The sequence below is a fragment of the Mustela erminea genome, chromosome 15 (assembly GCF_009829155.1).
Source record: "Mustela erminea isolate mMusErm1 chromosome 15, mMusErm1.Pri, whole genome shotgun sequence".
Lineage (NCBI taxonomy): Eukaryota > Metazoa > Chordata > Mammalia > Carnivora > Mustelidae > Mustela > Mustela erminea.
The window spans coordinates 66886729-66905274 of NC_045628.1; the positions used below are offsets into that span (position 1 = coordinate 66886729).

The 18546-nt window shown below is 38.3% G+C and overlaps 1 protein-coding gene across 2 annotated transcripts in view; it reads right to left on the reverse strand.

Annotated features, from left to right (window-relative positions):
* The window catches only part of FREM2 (FRAS1 related extracellular matrix 2), a 186604-nt gene that overhangs the window by 38052 nt on the left and 130006 nt on the right, over nt 1–18546 (reverse strand). For both annotated transcript variants that reach the window (XM_032314782.1, XM_032314781.1), the window contains exons 13-19: nt 17790–17948; nt 16273–16576; nt 14112–14243; nt 11838–12169; nt 3361–3553; nt 1629–1733; nt 96–223 (exon numbers count right to left, since the gene is read on the reverse strand). In XM_032314782.1, coding sequence (XP_032170673.1) covers nt 96–223; nt 1629–1733; nt 3361–3553; nt 11838–12169; nt 14112–14243; nt 16273–16576; nt 17790–17948 — 1353 coding nt within the window. The remainder of the gene's footprint in view (nt 1–95; nt 224–1628; nt 1734–3360; nt 3554–11837; nt 12170–14111; nt 14244–16272; nt 16577–17789; nt 17949–18546) is intronic.

The following is an 18546-nucleotide window of genomic DNA, read 5'->3' on the forward strand; positions in this document are numbered from 1 at the left end:
AGAAGGGAGGACATTTAGGTTTTCCCTTTAAGAATCTGAGGTGTCACCCAAAGCAGCAGAAAAGGAAAGTTCAGTTAAGAGCCTGAGTCACTTACCGCAAAGTCAGACATAAAGCTCCACTGCTGCACGGGCTGGTTATAGGTCGGTTCACTCCTGATGAGGCGCAGGGAGAAGGTCAGGCTTGGATGATCAGCTGACATGATCATTGAGCTCGTGAAGGATGCTAGAAAAGTGCCAGTAAGAATAATGGTAGAGTGGCTGTAAGAGTGCACAACAGCTTAGGGTTTTCAAAGCACCCGATCGCACATTGCTTGCTTTTATTCTTAATACTAAGCCTTCAAAGCCCCAGTGTTGGTATAATTAGCTTCATTCCCCCCCTTGGAGAATGTGAGCTGAGGCTGATTATAGTGACTCTCCCAAGATCACACAGTTAGGATGTGTGCCTTCTGAGTCCTAATTCAGTGCTTTTCCCACTCTGTGATTCTGTGAAGAGATAATTGTGCAGAAATGCTCAAATAGTCCAGGGCAACTTTCCAGGGAAGGCACAGCAGTGCAGTAACAGCTGATGTGAATGCATTTATTGTGCACCGAAGCCGAGATCAACTTTAGTCTCTTAGCATCCGCACAGCAGGGCAAACCCAACTTACAAATGGAACCTAATTTTAATTAGATTGCCTGCAATTGTGTCTAAACAAAGACTCAGTTTATTAGAAAGGTAGACATGTGGAAGGGATCTGTAAAGACCCAGAAATCCTTATTTTCCAGAACTGTCAGTTACAATAAAGCCAAATGATTCTTTTTGGGTCCGTATGTCTTGTAGCTCAGCCTCATAAATATACAGTGAGCCCCCTTTCTCTTCTGAATTTTGGCCCCATTCTTTCCTTGTTTTGAGCTCAAACCCAGAAAACGGAAGGCCGGAGAAGACATGGATTGAACTATGTTCCCCGTCCAATCTGACAATAGTTGGCAAATGGGCAAAATATGCAACACCAATTTAGTGATATGGAGAGTCAAATAAAAAAAAAATATTTCTAATGGGATGTCCTTTATATTTAAAAAAAAAGCTTGGGCATTGGACTTCAGTGCCTGCTTCCTTATTGGTATTTAAAGCACAGCGTTCGCAGTTAGTAAAATGACACAGTAAATCTTTATTAAAGGTAATTAGTTAACATGTCTGAAATATAAGTATCATAGTACAATGTTACTTCCAGCTCTATTATAAAGGTTTCTCACGGTATCCAGAAAACGGCTGTGAACAAAGGAGTCCTTGCTAAACAAATGACTTCAAATTCAACTTTGTATGCAACAGAATTGAGGCAGAGAAGGGGACTGTGGTTGCTATGCTCTTTATCTAAGGAAAACTCCACTTAAAATGAACTCAGTAGAGTTTTCGTTTAAATTTACTATCATTTTGTATTTTCTTTAAAAGGCTATGTTGATAACGATGAATTTGTAGCTTATGAGATATAGCTTAACAATTATCAAACCCTCCTGTGGATAAGTCACATGGACAATTCACTTGAAGTTAAGTTTAGATGCTGGATTCATAGCTCGTCAGGTAGCGCAGGGCCTGAAATATCTGTGTTCTGTGGTGCAGGGAGCAGCTTCTTGTGGATAACAGGGCTTACCAGGATGGGACAGCACGAACAGACCATGGAACTGAGCCTCTGTCTTAAAGTTCACCACCAAGCGCCCCTCTTCACCGATGCGCATGCTCGTGGGGTAGAGAGAACCTACATGAGCAGAGTGCACAAGAGTGAAAACACTGGTGACCAGGGACTCATTATATGCAGGATTTCTTCCAAATTTGAATTCAGATATGCCTCATCTTTAAGTATTCTAGCCAAAGACGGTGAACAGAATTCTGAGTGATAAGAGAAGCACAAGTGTTTTGTTTGTTTTGCTTTGTTTTTTAACAAGAAAGGGTACCAGGAAGGGAGGCGAAATAGAATCAGGTAGCATGAGGGAGGTCAATATGAAATAAACAGATAGACAATATGAAATAGATAGAAATAGACAACATGAAATAGACAACAGGCCAAGATTATTTTTTTCCCTGAAAGCATTAGTCTACATAAATGAAGTTGTAAATTGAGAGACACAGTAAAGTTGTCAGGTTCTGAAGATCTGGACTTGGAAGTGGGTTCATGTTCTCCAGAATGATTCCAAATTTTACAGACTTAGTAAAAACTCTGGAGGTTTTCCAAAACTTTTGGCAGTTTGACCAAAGTTGGTTCCAGAAACAAGAAGGAACCATGAGATCCTTATGTAGAACTTGAGAACCACAGCATGGATCCACATTAAATTTCCTTAAATATACACTTTCCAAGGCAAGATGTGTAACCAAAATACTGAAATATAAAATAATTTAGAATGATCACTCAGGGTGATCATATAACATTTCACATAAATTTAAGGCAATCTTAAATCTGTTTAAGATAGCAAATTTTGAGACACTGTCGATAGTATTTTCTCTCTGGCTCATAAAAAGTAATTCAAGCATGATGCTCAGATAGGCATGAAGCCAGAACAGTAGCATGTGTCTGAAAAGAAATTATTCATTCCACAGATAGATAAATTAGCATTATGCTTGTAGACTTTAAATTATTATTCTGATACAGAGATTGAAAGAAAGTTTGGCAGGTGCTTACAGGTGCTTAGGAGTTAGTTGTACTTACCACTGCTGTTCCAAAGCATCCAGCTAAAATATTACAGAATGATAAAAATTTAAAATAAAAAGAATATTATTAGCAGTCTAGTCTACCCTTGAGGAGAAACTGAGTGCCACAAAGGCTAAGCTGTATGTTCAAGATCACAAAGCTAGTTAAGCTGTGGAAGCCAGAACTAGAAGCCAGGACCTAGCTCATTTTCAGAAGAAAAAGAAAAAAAAGCATACATTTTTCTCTTGGGTTCATTCCTTATTTTCATAAGGAACTTCTTCTATACATTTTCTAGAACCTAGGAAACACACAGACTATGTTGTGTAACACATAAATGATGAATCACCTGAAATGGACTGTCAGGGTTAAATACCCATGAAATGTTTAATGATATCTATAACAGTCACTTGTTATACAAAATTTTGGGCACTGATAGGATTTCATTAGTTTTTCCATGACAAAATGAAATAATCTTAAAATACTGAACATAAAAATAAAATTTATTGAAAGTTGCTTCTATTATTTATTTTGCTACAGTTAAAAAAAAAATCCTAGGATCTATTTGAATCCTAATTCAATAATAATTCAAATAGATGAGAATAGATGAGAAATCATCTATAATTCAATAATTATATTCAATAATTCAATAATTCAATAATTCAAATAGATGAGAAAACTCATTTTCCAAATTATTACCCACCTTGGAGTTCGGCTTCTGGTGGGCTGCCAATTCCATCATTCCACAAGATGGCAGTGTCATACACAAAAGTTAGGCGAAGCTCCGACTTCAAGTCAAAATGCTGCCAGCCTCCTACCCCAACTGGGGAATGGAACACATAGGAAACATACAGAGGCACTCGAAGGGTCACATAGGACTGCACTAGATTTAGGACCTAAAACAACGAAATTACATCTGTCAGCATGATTCGGTATTAACTGGAGGAGCCTAATTTTTTACAAGACACTTTTCTCCTTTCACTCAGCTAGAGATTTTGAGTGACCATTGAGGTAAGGAAGTGACAGCATTTATACTATTTATACTACTATACCTAATTCTGGAGCAATTAACTAGTTGTTACCATTACCTTCCTTTGCAACAAAGGATATGCGGCAGCAGTCTTGAAAGTCAATTGCATTATTTTGAGTATATTATACCTACACAGTCCTTTTTTGTTTCTTAACAGCTTTAGTAAGATACAATTCACATACCATATAATTCAGTGATTAAAGGGGACAAACCAGGAGTATTTAATGTATTCGGGGAGAGGTGCAACTTTGACCACAATCAATTTTAGGACACTTTCATCACCTCCAAAGAGAATTCCAAACCCGTTAGAAGTCACACCTTCGTTCCTTCCTCCTCCCAGCCCCGGTAGCCACTAGCCTATTTTTTTTTTTTAATTTATTTATTTTGAGAAAAACAGTATTCATTATTTTTTCACCATACCCAATGCTCCATGCAATCCATGTCCTCTATAATACCCACCACCTGGTACCCCAACCTCCCACACCCCTGCCACTTCAAACCCCTCAGATTGTTTTTCAGAGTCCATAGTCTCTCATGATTCACCTCCCCTTCCAATTTACCACAACTCCTTTTCTGTCTCTCTTTACTTGCCAGTTCTGGATATTCCATATACATGGAGTCATACACTATGTGATCTTTTGTGACAGGCTTCTTTCACTTATGTTTTCAAGGTGCAACCATGTTGCTGCACATTTCAATACGTTTATTTCTGAGTAGTATCCCACTGCATGCATATGCAGCACATATTTATCTGTTCATCAACTGATGGACATTTGGGTTGCTTCCTGTTTTGAGCTATTATGAATAAGGTACTTTTAAATTTTATTTATTTATTTATTTATTTATTTAATTTATAAGGTACTTTTAAATTATTATGTAAAGGAAGACAGAATAAAGAAAGATCTACAAGCAAACATGTTGAGCAATGACATGTAATACATAATATGTTATAAAATTAATTAGTTGAAATGAAGTGGCTTCCTTTGAATTTTATGCTTTCCTTCTTCAGGTATTGTGTAGGAAAGTTAGTAGTTATGGAAGATAAACTAATATTCAGTTATTGAGCCCCTAGGTTCACAACAAAAACTATTTAATATTTTTACTCTCCCCCATTATTATATTTATATGCATGTGTGGCTGGCTGGCTGGCTGGCTGGGTGGATGGATGGATGGATGGATGTAAAGATGATGCATAGAAAAGGAAAGAGAGAAAAATTAAGGTTCAAAGAAATAAAGCAAATTCTCATAGAATTCTTTAAGCTTTCTAAATGGCCTTGCCAGTATTAGAACCCAGTCTTTGGCCTCTGCTTTTCTACTCTAACACACCTCATCACACTCCAAACAAAGCTGAGGACAGTCCTAGGATCACCTAACCAATGTTATCATACTTAATTCTCAAAATAGCTCTGCAGAAGACCTCGGCAAATAAAACTATCTTTTACACAAGAAAAGATGGACTTAGGTCAGATCATACTATTCAGAAGTTCCAGCTGGGCTTTCTAATACCATTCTCATTCTCTTTCCACATTGAGCTGGCAACAGGGATCATACACACGTGTTAGTGAATAACATAATCAATGATAAGAATAATTTATCACTTTGTCATAGAGTAAAAAATAAACCCCTTAAGTCCCCAAAAATTGATGACCTGAATTGTCAACAAAAATATACAAAAGAATACCATCATCCAACTGAAACATTTGACTGCTAGCTGTGTCGTAGCTAGCACTCCTCATCATCTGCTAACTTGGCTAGCACAAGAGGGGCCTTGCAACCAAAGTCCTTTGAGATAATATTGTTAAGGGTCAATATTATTGTACTCAGTTAAAACTGATCTTGTAGTGCAATTTTAACACTCAGTGTAAAGAAGAGTGATCAAGTCAATGTATATGCCCCTGGAAATTAAGATTAATATTTCATCCTGTGGTTTTAATAAACCACCATCTTTTAAAAATTAGGTTTTAAGAATGAGTTTCCAGTTAAACTGTCTAGGTGCTAAAAATTTCTGCCAACATTATACTCTATCAAATGTTATTGAGTGCACTATTTTAGAGAGAACTCTTAATATTCACTTCCTATGAGTTACTTGGCATAAAGTTCCCTAATTTTTATTTTCTTTCTTGTGGCAACCTAGAGTTTGACCAATTCTGGACATGAGATCAGCATCTTATTGCATTTTCTTGCTCATTATGGCCAGGCCTTCTTTGTGTGCTTGGAGCTTCTCTCTAGAGTAACTAGTGCCAATGGAACAATGTCAATCATCCAGGTCGCCTACCTGCTCGTTCTTATAAAACTGAAGAACGCAGTGCTGTCAATCTAACTTCTGGATATCACCTTAATGAGCATTTAGTTTTCTTTCAGCCTGTATCACAGGAAGTTTTTAAGGGATTCATTTATACTAAAAGAAAGAGATGTTAAATCTGGTAACTGCTCTTAAAGCAATTGTGACACAACAAAGGAGATTTCATGTCCTTACAATTGTTTGAAGTTTCTTCAGCAAAACAAAATGATACTTCAAATTCCATATTTAAAAGGAAAGTATAAAATGCAAGATTTCTGGAAAACGTAACAGTGATATAAGTTCGTACTGCTACTGCTTCTAGTACTACTACTAGTACTACTACTACTACTACTTCTAGTACTTTTACTACTGCTACGAAGTGGCTACTAATGGGCAGCAAGTCTATATTTGAGGAAGTACTGCCAGCTAAAAACATAAACGAAATTCACTGGGCTGTGTCAGATGGGTAGGAGAAGGGAAGAACAGGAAAGAAAACGAATATGCTAAAAGAGAAGTTGCACACAGAATATTGACTGAGGTGGGGACTAGTGTTGAGGTAACTCACAGTAAGCTGAATTCTTCACTTATTTGGGCATCCAGCTTAAACTATCCAGATTCAGGGGGAGACGAACCATGAGAGACTGCGGACTCTGAGAAACAAACTGAGGGTTTTGGAGGGGAGGAGGAAGGGGGGTTGGGTGAGCCTGGTAGTGGGTACTGGGGAGGGCACATATTGCATTGGAGTACTGGGTATGGTGCATAAACAATGAATCTTGGAACACTGAAAAAAAAATAAAATAAAATTTAAAAAAAAGCTATCCAAATTCATATTGCTTTATGGAAGTAGGCAGTATATATACATATATATATACTGTTTCTTACAGAAATTGGCAGTATACATATGTACCAATGAAAGCTATCTAGATTTATTATGTTCCTTTGCAACTTTCATTTGAGCAAGGCTGTATTCTACATGTACTGAACTTAAGCCGTGAAGAAGTCAATTGGCTTGCCCAAGATTATTCAGTACAATCAGTCGCTAACACTCAGGTATATGGACCAGCACTATCCAATAAAAACATAATGTGAGGGCACCTGGGTGGTTCAGTGGGTTAAAGCCTCTGCCTTTGGCTCAGGTCATGATCCCCGGGTCCTGGGATCGAGTCCCACATCAGGCTGTCTGCTCAGTGGGAGCCTACTTCCTCCTCTCTCTCTCTCTGCCTGCCTCTCTGCCTACTTGTGATCTGTCTGTCAAATAAATAAATAAAAATCTTTAAAAACAAAACAAAACAAAACATAATGTGAGCCACTCATGTAATTTAAAATTTTCTAGCAGCTGTACTTCAAAAAGTAAAGAGAAATATGTGAAACTAGTTTTAAGAATAGGTACTTAATCCAATATATCAAACATATTATAGTTTAATATGCAATCAGTATAACATTATTTTTGAAGGTTGGTTTTTTTTTTTCCCTACTAAGTCTTTGAAATCTGGCTTGTATTTTATAAAAATAACACACCTCAATTTTGAATGCTCAGTAACCACATATGGCTAGTGGTTACCATATTGGGCAGCAAGGACTACACTCTTCTGCTCAAGGTCTTTAATTGGACCACACAGGTTGAAAACAGAAATCATTTTAAATATTTCATAATCCAGTTCCTACCCACCTTTATGTGGGATATGTGGTTTGTGCTCACTTCAAAGATTAAAAATTGAACTAGAGCTGTTCGAATATTATCTGAGGGCTACCACTGGTGTGGATTTCCCACTGGTTGTAATTTCTGTTGTTCCTTTTGTTTCCAGAAAGACGTCTACATCATCAAGATGGTGGTGTTTGTGAATGTGTAAAGAAGGCTCACAAATGTCAACAGCTTGAAGTCCCAATAAAGCATGTACTTAGCTACTCAGTGGAGGACACTGTTTTAACAAGTCAGAATCCTTAGCCAAGGGATTAGCAGTAATAGCACCTCCACATCCAGGAACACTTGGAAGAAAGATACCTTGGCTTCTCTCCAATTACAAGCCTTTCTAAAGGCATATCTGCTCAGAGATGCACAAAAGAGACCCTGGAATGAGGTAGGGTCAACACTGGCCCACAGATTCTTTAGTATTAAGGAAAACTCTATGGGATATTTACAATAACAGAATTAGAAATTATATAAATGAGCAACAATAGAAGAATGGCTAAATAAGTTATGATGACACACAAAGTAAAATATTATGTAGCCAACAAAAGTCATGTATCTAAAGAATTTTCCTTGCCATGAGAAAATGCTCACCATTGTTAAGTTAAAAAGCAGTATACAAGATGGTATAAATAACATTACACTGCTACTATCAAAAATGTGTCTGTACATTGGAAAACACTATAAAATCTGTCTGTGTAGAGTGATAGTGCAAAAAGCTTTTATTTTTTATTTTTTATTTTTTTAGTTCCCCAGCTTCCCATCCTACTATCATTACTCTTACTTAAAAAACAAAGAAACTGGGGTGCCTCCGTGGTTAAGTCAGTTAAGCATCTGCCTATGGCTCAGGTCATTATCTCAGGGTCTTGGGACAGAGCCGTCCATCAGGCTCCCTGTTCGGCGGGGAGTCTTCTGTTCCCTCTCCTTCCCATTTGTGCTCTCTTTCTGTCCCAAGTAAATATATAAAATCTTAACAACAACAACAAAGAAACCACACTATTAAAAAAATAATTGACAAAGTTGACTAAGAAGCAACGTGCTCCAGGTAAGCCACATTTTGGATTCTTACAATTTCTTGTAAAATGATTTAGAGTAACATACATGTAAAAGAGTAAATCCAAGTACTAAGCATAAAATACTACGATGGAAAGAGATGACTTTTAAATATATTCTTGCCCTAAAGTTGTTCCATATTTCTAAATCCCAACACACAGTAATAAGGGAGAAAGATTATTCCTCAAACCAAGCAACTAGGAAAAAACACGTTTACTTTTCCATAATCATGGAAAATCATGCCTTCTCATAAGTAAATGACAATATAATGTTTGCAGTGCAAACTTACATGGAATTGCATTTCTGTAGCTTATTTATGCTCCTGGAACAATGTTATCAGTAGGTGTTTACCTAACAAAGAGCTAAGATTCCGTCCTGGCAGGACCAATAGCCAGGCTCCTGAAAAGTGGAATGAACTGAGGGCTTTCATTTGTAAAATAAGTTGTTTTCAAGAGAAGAGTCACCACCAAAGTATCCAATAGTTTCTAAAAACTTGGTTTAACTTTAATAATTATTTTGCACCACAAGTGTTTTTTATGGTACACCAAAACAATTTAAATTTTTATTTACAAAACACCGTTTTGTCACACAAAACAGAGGAGCAGTATCATTTTTTAATTTATATCTATTTTTCTTTTCCTGCTATCCATCTCCTTTTATATTTTAGAAACTATTAAAAAAGATTTTAGGATTGAAGATCATTAGAAAAGTCCATGTTTCTCTTTCTTGGCAAGTAAAATTCTTAACTTTTATAGGAATGAGGCTTGACTCCTACAACTCGACTTTGTTGGGAGTCTAAGCTCTCTCTCTGGTTTCCTCACCAGATCCCTAGGATGGTCCCTGGCACAGAGGAGGTGTCCAGCTCATATTTCTTTAATGAAGGAAGATGCAATAAAGAAGATGAGAAAAAAGCAGAAATGGTCTTAATATCCTAATAAACTTAATAAAACTTCATTTGCTATGAATAGAGAACTATCTTGAATATGGCAGATGATGCCTTCAGTCTAGCAACTCTGTCTTATAAATTAAATAATCTGAATGTGAGAGGTTAGGGAAGGTAGAGAATCTTTCTCAGAAAGTGTTAGAAACCACTTTCAATCACAGAGAAATGCAGGGACTTGCCAATGTTTTGTAGAGGTAGCTGCAGCCACTAAGAACACACATACAAAAAGTCAGTTCATCATGTTGTTCCTGGGGGAAGCAATTACGAGAGAGTAAAATTTGTCTGCATGGCGATCATCTTGATCTAAGCTGCCAAGTCTAGGAAAGGACTACAAGAGAGAAAGTCACGTCTATTAAATACTTGGCTGGGGGCGTGCATTCTTGGCAGAGGACAAACAGATCGGGGGCAGCACTGGCTTCCTTCAGGATCTGTTGGCTAAAGAGTGGGCAACACAACCACAAAGCTGCCTGAAGACAGTTAGTCCATATTGATGGTTTACCTTTACTTTTCCCCATTTTTCCACCGTAAATTCATAAATGTGAAAGTTTGCAAAACTCTTATGAAACCCTAAGCGGAATCTATTCCCCAAGTGTCTATAAAGAAAAAGGCTGAGGTAGATTCTTAATATGAGAATTTTTATTCTGGGGCAGGACATTTTTCTTTCGCATTTTCTTCTGGTGGCAAAGATACACTGGGAAAGAGGAACCGGAAGAGGTGACACTTTCGAGGGCTTAAGTAACTTGCCCAAAAATGCAAGGCTAGAAAACATAAGAGCCAAATTTAGGTCTGCATTTGTTGGATTCTAATACGCAGGCCCTTTCCACATTCCACACTGTCTTCCTATTGCTGTTTGGGAATTTTTACTAATCCATGCAAATTTCTGCGTATTTTGCTGCTTTTAGAGGAGATGGAGAGAATGTCTCATTCCCTTAGAGTCCAATAGTCCCCAAATGGACTCAGATGAATGACTGCCCCTCACTCATCAGCACCAGAATGTGTTGTGTTTCACAGCTCTGTCCTGGTGGTAAACCAATACTCAGTCACTATCTCTCTTTCTTATGCTACTACTTGATCTATATTTTAACACCACAGGGATACAGCCTGGACAACATCAGCCTCACTCTGGTTAAATCTTGTAAGACCTGATACATCCTGGGTACCAGTCAATACTTTAATGTGTAAGTGGACTTATATGAACTCTTTGTTTAGTCCCGGTAGGACAGAGCGTGGCTTTTAGTTCAAATACTCATTACACTTCTCAACTACACCCAACATATTTTAAATTCTATCATAACTGCTAATGGAGATCTTGCTACCTTATCATTTTGACAACTTTGGTGATGATGACAGGAGTAGGGACTGTGTGTCCGTGTATGTGCTGTATAAGATTTTATTTTTATTTGACAGACAGAGATCACAAGTAGGCTGAGTGGCAGGCAGAGAGAGAGGAGGAAGCAGACTCCTGGCTGAGCAGAGAGCCCGATGTGGGGCCCGATCCCAGGACCCTGGGATCATGACCTGAGCTGAAGGCAGAGGCTTTAACCCACTGAGCCACCCAGGCGCCCCTGTGCTGTGTATTTTATATGTAAATATCTGTGTGGTATGAAAAGGAGTCAGTAACTCCAGAGGAGAAATAACAATAAGCTTTTAATGAAAATACTTTTGACTATGTTAGTGATGGAGAAAAGAAGCAGATGGGGAGGGAGTGGGGAGGAAACTAGGAAGGAGTAAAGGGGGTAGAAGGAGAGAAAGACAGAAGGTGGAAGAAGAAAAGGAGGGAGAAAAACTGGGCTGACCAATTTTAAATCTTCACTTTAGATGGCTTATCACACAACACGGACATCTGTACATATACACAATAAATGATAATGTATACTTTGGAGAGAAATTAATATTTGGATTTTTATAATATCAGAGTATATTTGGAATTTACAGCAACAATTACATAGTGACCTTTGACACAAAGATGTTTTGAGCCCATCACTAAAAAAATGTGTCAAAATTTCGACACCTTGTTCCAGAAACAGACATGAATTTTCACACCACTCGTGCAAATTTCCTCTTGTACCTAATGACCCTCGCCACCAGAATGGAAGACTAGAGTTGGGATTTAGTCTAAATCTGGATACCTGAAAAAACCAACTCACTTTTCCAGTGCCCAAAGCTCAGATGTTCAATATTCCTACCTGTCCATCTGTCCCGATGGTGCCTCCACAGTCAGTGAGAAGTTCTGACATGTCATAGTAGCTAACAAACTCCCACAAACAGGCCTCCAGGTTCAGGTTTCGATAGAAGCGTAAGGTACTAGAGCCTCTGATAGATGAGCTGTACTGGTAAGGATGCGTCTCTCCAATTACTTCTGGATTTTTTGTAGCATCAGTTAAGAAACCATGGTGAGTCTTCACTTCGGTATAATCCAGAAGGTTGGAGCACTGGTGGTTTCCAACTCTTGAGCCATCAGGACTGAGGGTGAGCTCAAAGTTGGACAGCTCTTTAGTGGAGATCACAGGGAGCATGCCTGCAAGGAATTGTGATCATATTGCCATTGTCAACAGCAAAGGATTTAGAACAATGATCATTTCTTTGTTCTCAAGAAGACAAGTGCTATAAAATACTGTACAGCAATGATTACTATCAACGTGGTATCCCGGGGGTCCTTGGCATTTTTCAGGAGATCTGTGACATTAAAGCTATTTTCATAATGATTCTAAGACATTATTTGACTTTTCCACCATTATTCTCTCAGTAAGTGGGGTTTTTCAGAGTTATCACATATTGCCATAGATTGAATGCAGAGGGAGATAAAAGAATTCAGCTGCCTTTTATGAAGACAGACATTAACGGTATTTTCAAAAATGTAAAAAAAACACAATAATTTTTTTGATTTATAAGTTAGAGCTATTTTCCCTAAAAGTATGTTTTCCATGTGACTATGTAGTAGATTATATTTAAATGAATGAAAAAAATGAGTATTTAATAATTCCTTAGTTTTGATTTTAAATCCAGTCCCTATTTATAGATATAACTCATAAAAACAATGGGCCTTTGAGATCCTAAATAATTTGTCAGGATGTCTTGAGACCAGAATGTCTGAAAATGACCACTATGCTATAGTCTGGCAAACTTCTTGCATAAAAGGCCAAATAGTGAATATTTTAGGACTTGTAGCCATAAGGTCTATGTCTCAACTGCTTGATGCTCCATGTTAGATAGAAAGCTGCCACAGAAGACATGCAAAAGAATTCCTATAACTGCGCAATAAAACTTTTCACGCACAATGGAGCATAATTTCGTGTAATTTTCATGTTCCATGAAATATTCTTCTTTGTTTTTTTCCGAACATTTAGAAACATAAAAACCATTTTCTAGCTTGCAAGAGCCTATGAAAGCAGGCAAGTAAGCTGGATTTGGCACAGGGGCCAGAGTTTGTTGAGCTCTGGCATGAGGATGCAGCAAAAAGGACCATGAGAGAGGTGTTTTCCTGGAACCTTTCCCCCTTCTTGCTCTCAGATTCTCCCTGAGCAAAACTCTAGCCTCACAAAAGAACTGGTCAGCTTTTACCCAGCTCTGGCAGAGCTGTGGCTGTTGACCATGTCAGACAATGCCAAGTCAGCTCTAGGAGTAGCATGAGGGACCAGTCTTCCCATTAGTAACTGTACAGGTTTGATTTTTCCCGATGGGTTCCCCCCTTGGTCCTTTGCACCTCTGAGTCACACCTCCAACGTGAGCCTAGAGACGAGCTGGTCAAACACAGGATCCACACTATGCTGTAAAGTGGTGTAGATTCCAGTCCACCTACCTCCCACCAGCACAAATTTGGGTTTGCAATAAGCAGAAAAAGCAGAATTATGTCTTCTTTTTCCAAGAAAGTAAATTCTATCTTATCGTTCCTAACACTGCCTTGTGCTTCTTCTTGCTTCACTACTTAAAATATAACTAACTACCAAGTAATAAAATTCATATTAACAATTTAGATATAAAGTCAGTTAAGGAGAACAGAACTTGAAGATGTTTTCTGTACTGGGGAAATATTCACAGTGTGGATGAAGTTATCAACTCACAAATTCCTATCTGGAGCAAATGAACATGATTTATAAATTGGATTTTTAAATTCCAGCTATGAAATAGCAAATACATGCTCAATGAGATACTGAAATGCTTTACTGGAAGTCCAAGTTCAAGAGTTTTAAACACACAGTCGTACCATTTCATAAAATCTAGCACATTGACCAAAGTTTTGTTCCATTGTGTTTGGACAATGTATTAAATTTATTTAATTTTAAAGAATGCTTAAATTGTCAGATTTTTAAAAAAACAGGATAGAAAGAAAGCAGAATCATTTGAAAGAAACAGACTTGAAGGTGACGTTGCAAAATGAACATTTTGGGTATTCAGTGGCATAAACCGGGTAGTGAGGAGCCCAAACCACTCCCACAGATGTGCTTACCCAAGCCACCTACCATCTATATGTGGCATCGTGACTGTGAGCTTGATGAGGTTTGTGTAGTCTGGGTCCTCGTGGCCCGTGTAGCGCAGCTTAGCAGAGAATGGCTCTGCTCCCACCGTCCCTGGCACCCGGGGCTGACACAGACCTCAGGGAAAAATGAACGTATTTATGCCAAAAGAACACAACAGACAATGCCTAAAGAATATTTTTAAGCTAGGCACTATAGTTTTTTAAATAATAGAATTAAAACTTCCCTGTGGACTAAGGCATTGCTAAAAGCAGCTATAAAAAAAGTCACAGACCCTGGTGTGAGAAGAAAGGGTGGTGGTTTAGTTGCTACTTCTTTACATTGCAGGTAGTTGATAAAGTCTGAGAAATAATAATTATTGTTCAATGTACTTAAATACACACTGGACATTCTCGGTTATAATAATAGTTACAAAACTGTTCTCATATAAAATATGAACAGACACAGTAAAAGAAGATTGAAAGCCAGCAAGAAAAGAGTAACTGTAATTAAGTGAACTGGATCCTTTCCCTAATATACATGACTAGCCATAAAGTGTCATTATTCATAATCAAATACACTAAAAATGAGCTCATTTTTAAAACAAAAACTCCTTAGAGTCAGAAAGCAAAATGTACACAGTAGGGTTTTCTCTCTACATGTAACTTCTTATGGTATGTGTATTGGAATTTATAATACATAATATAATTTATAATATATGTTGTAATTTATAATATGCATACTGATACAAAAGATACTGATACGGATATACACATATACATAATGAAACACATGGTGATGTAGACTTATTTTCTATCATCTATCTATCTATCTGTTAGTGATCTTCAAGAATTTTGGCATGAAAATGTGCCTCCGATCTTTCCTCTAAAAGAACTGTGATGTTTTCATTTTAATATTATGGAAGGGACTAAGATGCTGGTTTATAATTTTAAGAGCACTAGGCAATATATAATCTCTTTTCTCTTTGTGCAAAACAAAGAAAATAGGCAAGTATTTATTAGAATAGCAATAAAATCAGAGGCAGTCTCCAGTGTCTGGGCTGTCTATTCTATTAATAAGGGGACTCATTTTAAGGCATTAACTTTTTTTCCCCTTTGGGACCAACATAATAGTTTGGTCTTAAGAGAAACTTAACAAAAATATATTTTAATCCTAACAGAAGAGCATGTTTACTATGGTATGATATCAATAAATAGTTGTCCTGAATATATAAAGGTGGTACAAATAACCTTTCTTTATCCAACAAATACACTTCTGAACCACTGTATGCAGATAAAGTTTTAAAAACAAAATCTTATAAACACACTCTTATTTTAAAAATCTAACTTGAAAACAATTAAAAATTTAAAAACAAAATCTAACTTGAAAGTTCTTCTGCAGAGTGAAGGACTAGTTTATAAAGTTGATTTCTTGTCTTCTCAGTGTTGCTTGAGCTACAGTCTATTCTCATGCCTGGTGTATCTGGGCTCCAGCCCTGGACACAACCTCTCTTATAATCACAAGTTGTGGGCACTTGTAGATACCTCTCCACCCGATGGTCATTCCTCTCTCCCCGTACCCAGCAAATTCCTGCTGGGGCAACCACCAGCTCATCACACAGGAGCCACGTTGTCCAGATCTGACCTTTGCATACCATCCTGCTTCATCTCCTCTCCACTCTCTCTTTCACCTGCTTCCCCATTTCTCTGCTTATAGTTTCCAGAATATTTCGTGTACTTTCATGCTTCTATGATTCACTGCTCAGGCATTTTTTTTTTTTTTTTTTTTCTCAGCTCTTTTCGAGATTCCTGTTTCCTGACTCTCTCAGGGTAGAACTAGTCACTTTCACTGTGCCTTGTCCAGACTAAAATCTATCTGTGTTCTCAGCCTGAGTGTGAACTCCCTGAGAACAAGAGTTTGGGCTTCCTTTTCCTGAGTGCCAGCAGAAAGCCTCAAGTCTGACATACAACAGGTGGTCAAAAAAAAAAATGTGGAATGAATAAATTTTTATTTTTTTAAAGAATATTTTTGTAAAAATGGATGTCATCTTTTAAGTATTTGATGAATATTCAAGAGTGCATTTGGAAGAACTAGTAACCGAAGATCAGATATTGATAGTACTCCCTGGTATTTTGGCAGTCTTCATGAGAAAGTGGCAGTGCATTACCTTCTTCTCTGCCAATGGTGACAATAGGGCTCATCAGCTCCAGGCCCTCATTGCCGTCGGCATTCACAGCACGGGCCGCGCACTGCACCCTGGAGCCAGGCTGGAAGTATATGGAGTCTAAGGTGATCATCTTGGATGACGTAAAAAAAGTGTCAAAGTCCACTTCTCTCATGGGGCTGGTGACGCCATCAGGGCCAGCGGGTGCGCTGGTTAGCCATCGATAGCGGGTCAAGGTGTCGTTGATGTTCTCACTTGCGCAAATAGAGCCCGTTTTGTCATAGTCTGAGTATTTAGGGTTGCAAGCCTGTGGGAAACAAATAACTGTCGGGACCACAGAATAGAACAGTGTGGAAGTTAGGTCTCCCCAGCGCTCTAGACTCGTGCTTTCCCTGGTGCTTTTTCCCACTGCTACATGCCTTTCATGCAACCCTCACATTTCTGTTCTAGTCCTAACGGCATGCACTCTGGCTTCAAACAGCCTCCTGGACACTTCCACTTTAACTTGATACACATAAACTTATTCTCTGCATCATCTCATGAATCTCTGAGACCCCAAATCATTCCTATTTTTTCTCCCTCCCAGCCTCCCTCTTCTCTCTCACCTTGCCGCCCACTTCCAGTGGGTCAGTGACTTTGGCTGATTCTTCTTTTGCAGTGTTTACGTGGCTGCCTTCCTTCCCACTTCTAGCATCACCTCTCATCTCATTCAGGTTCTTCCTAGTCTAGTCACACTGCCGCGAGTGGCACTCCTCTTCCCACACCATTCTTCTGCCCAAGAACCCTCTGCTTTCCCACCAATAAAGCTCACGGTCCTTAATATCACATGTAGAAACCTCTATAACTTGGCACCAAATTATTACGCTGGTTTGTTAATTCAATGAACATTTATTGGGTGCCTGTTAGATGTAGGTCATGCTACCAGGGCTATTGTTAGAGAAAAATAAGTACATCTCAGTCAAGAAAAGGCAAGGAAAAAAGTAATAACCAATATGCCATTTTTCAATACTATTCCTCTAGATGTCCCTTGTGTTGTAATCCCTTCTTCCTGGACTGGCATCCGCTTGTCTGACTCTTAAACTGTTGAAACTCCTCATAAGGAGTGACCCAAGCCTCGCCTCACCCACGGAGCTACAGCTTGAGTTGGCTGGTGACCTGCTCATGGTAATGATCACAGCTTGCCCTCTGGTAGAGTGACTGATTCCCATATATTTTTCTCTTCTTTATTTTTAAGTTCCTTGTGTGCAGAGTTCAACCCTTATTTATTTTTCTATCAATGGCAGATCCTGAGATAACACACTGTTACACATCAGTTAATTATCTCTGTTGGATAAGAAAGGAAAATGGAAGCTTTATTTGATTAACGTGCTATTTTTCTATCCAAGGTTCAAACCTTATACCTTGTAGTATTTCCACTTTCATTTCTTCGTGGCAAAGCCAATGCTCTATTGGTTAACATCTATAATTATTTTAACTAACTATTTTACAATTTTTCTCGATTTTGTCAATTTCCTACTCACTGTGATACAGATGACAGGATAGCCAGACACGGGTCCAGCACTATCTTTAGCTCTGGAAGTGTCATCATACATCAGTAATGACACAATCTGAGGGACAGAAGGAAAAGTGACATCTGCCATGCTGTTCATTTCTTCTATATACACAATGGCTTTGGTCACCTACAAGGAAAAGATAATTATCTGTGATTATCGTAATATTAGACTCTAGGAGTTTCTACTGCACAGCAGATGAGCTAGACGAGCTCCTGGCTTCATTATGATGAAAACTGTCACACACAGAGCCCCAGCAGGGTGACAGGCCTTTTGTGGTTTGTCTAGGTGACACTGACACCCTGGACATGTCTTATGGCACTAGGGGAGGGTACACGACTCCAGGGCAGCACACGAGGTATTTGGGTTCTATTTTTTTCTCTAAATTGTGATGATAGTGGCTGCATCTGTCTTGGGTTATGGCATGGAAGATCCATGAAAAAGCCAGTTAGTTTCTCGGGAGAAGAATGCTGAATGACAGGCTGGGAGAAAGCAAATCCTAGGGGTCATGTGATAGCATAGCCATGCTGACGTGGATGCCAGTGAAAATCAAGGCTTTCAATGAGCAGAGACTACCATTAAGGAGGGCACTTGATGGAATGAACACTGGGTGTTGTATGCAACTGATGAATCACTTAATTCTACTCCTGAAACCAATAATGCACTGTATGTTAACTAAATTGAATTTAAGTAAAAATTTTAAAAAATGAGCAGAGACCAGAAGCAC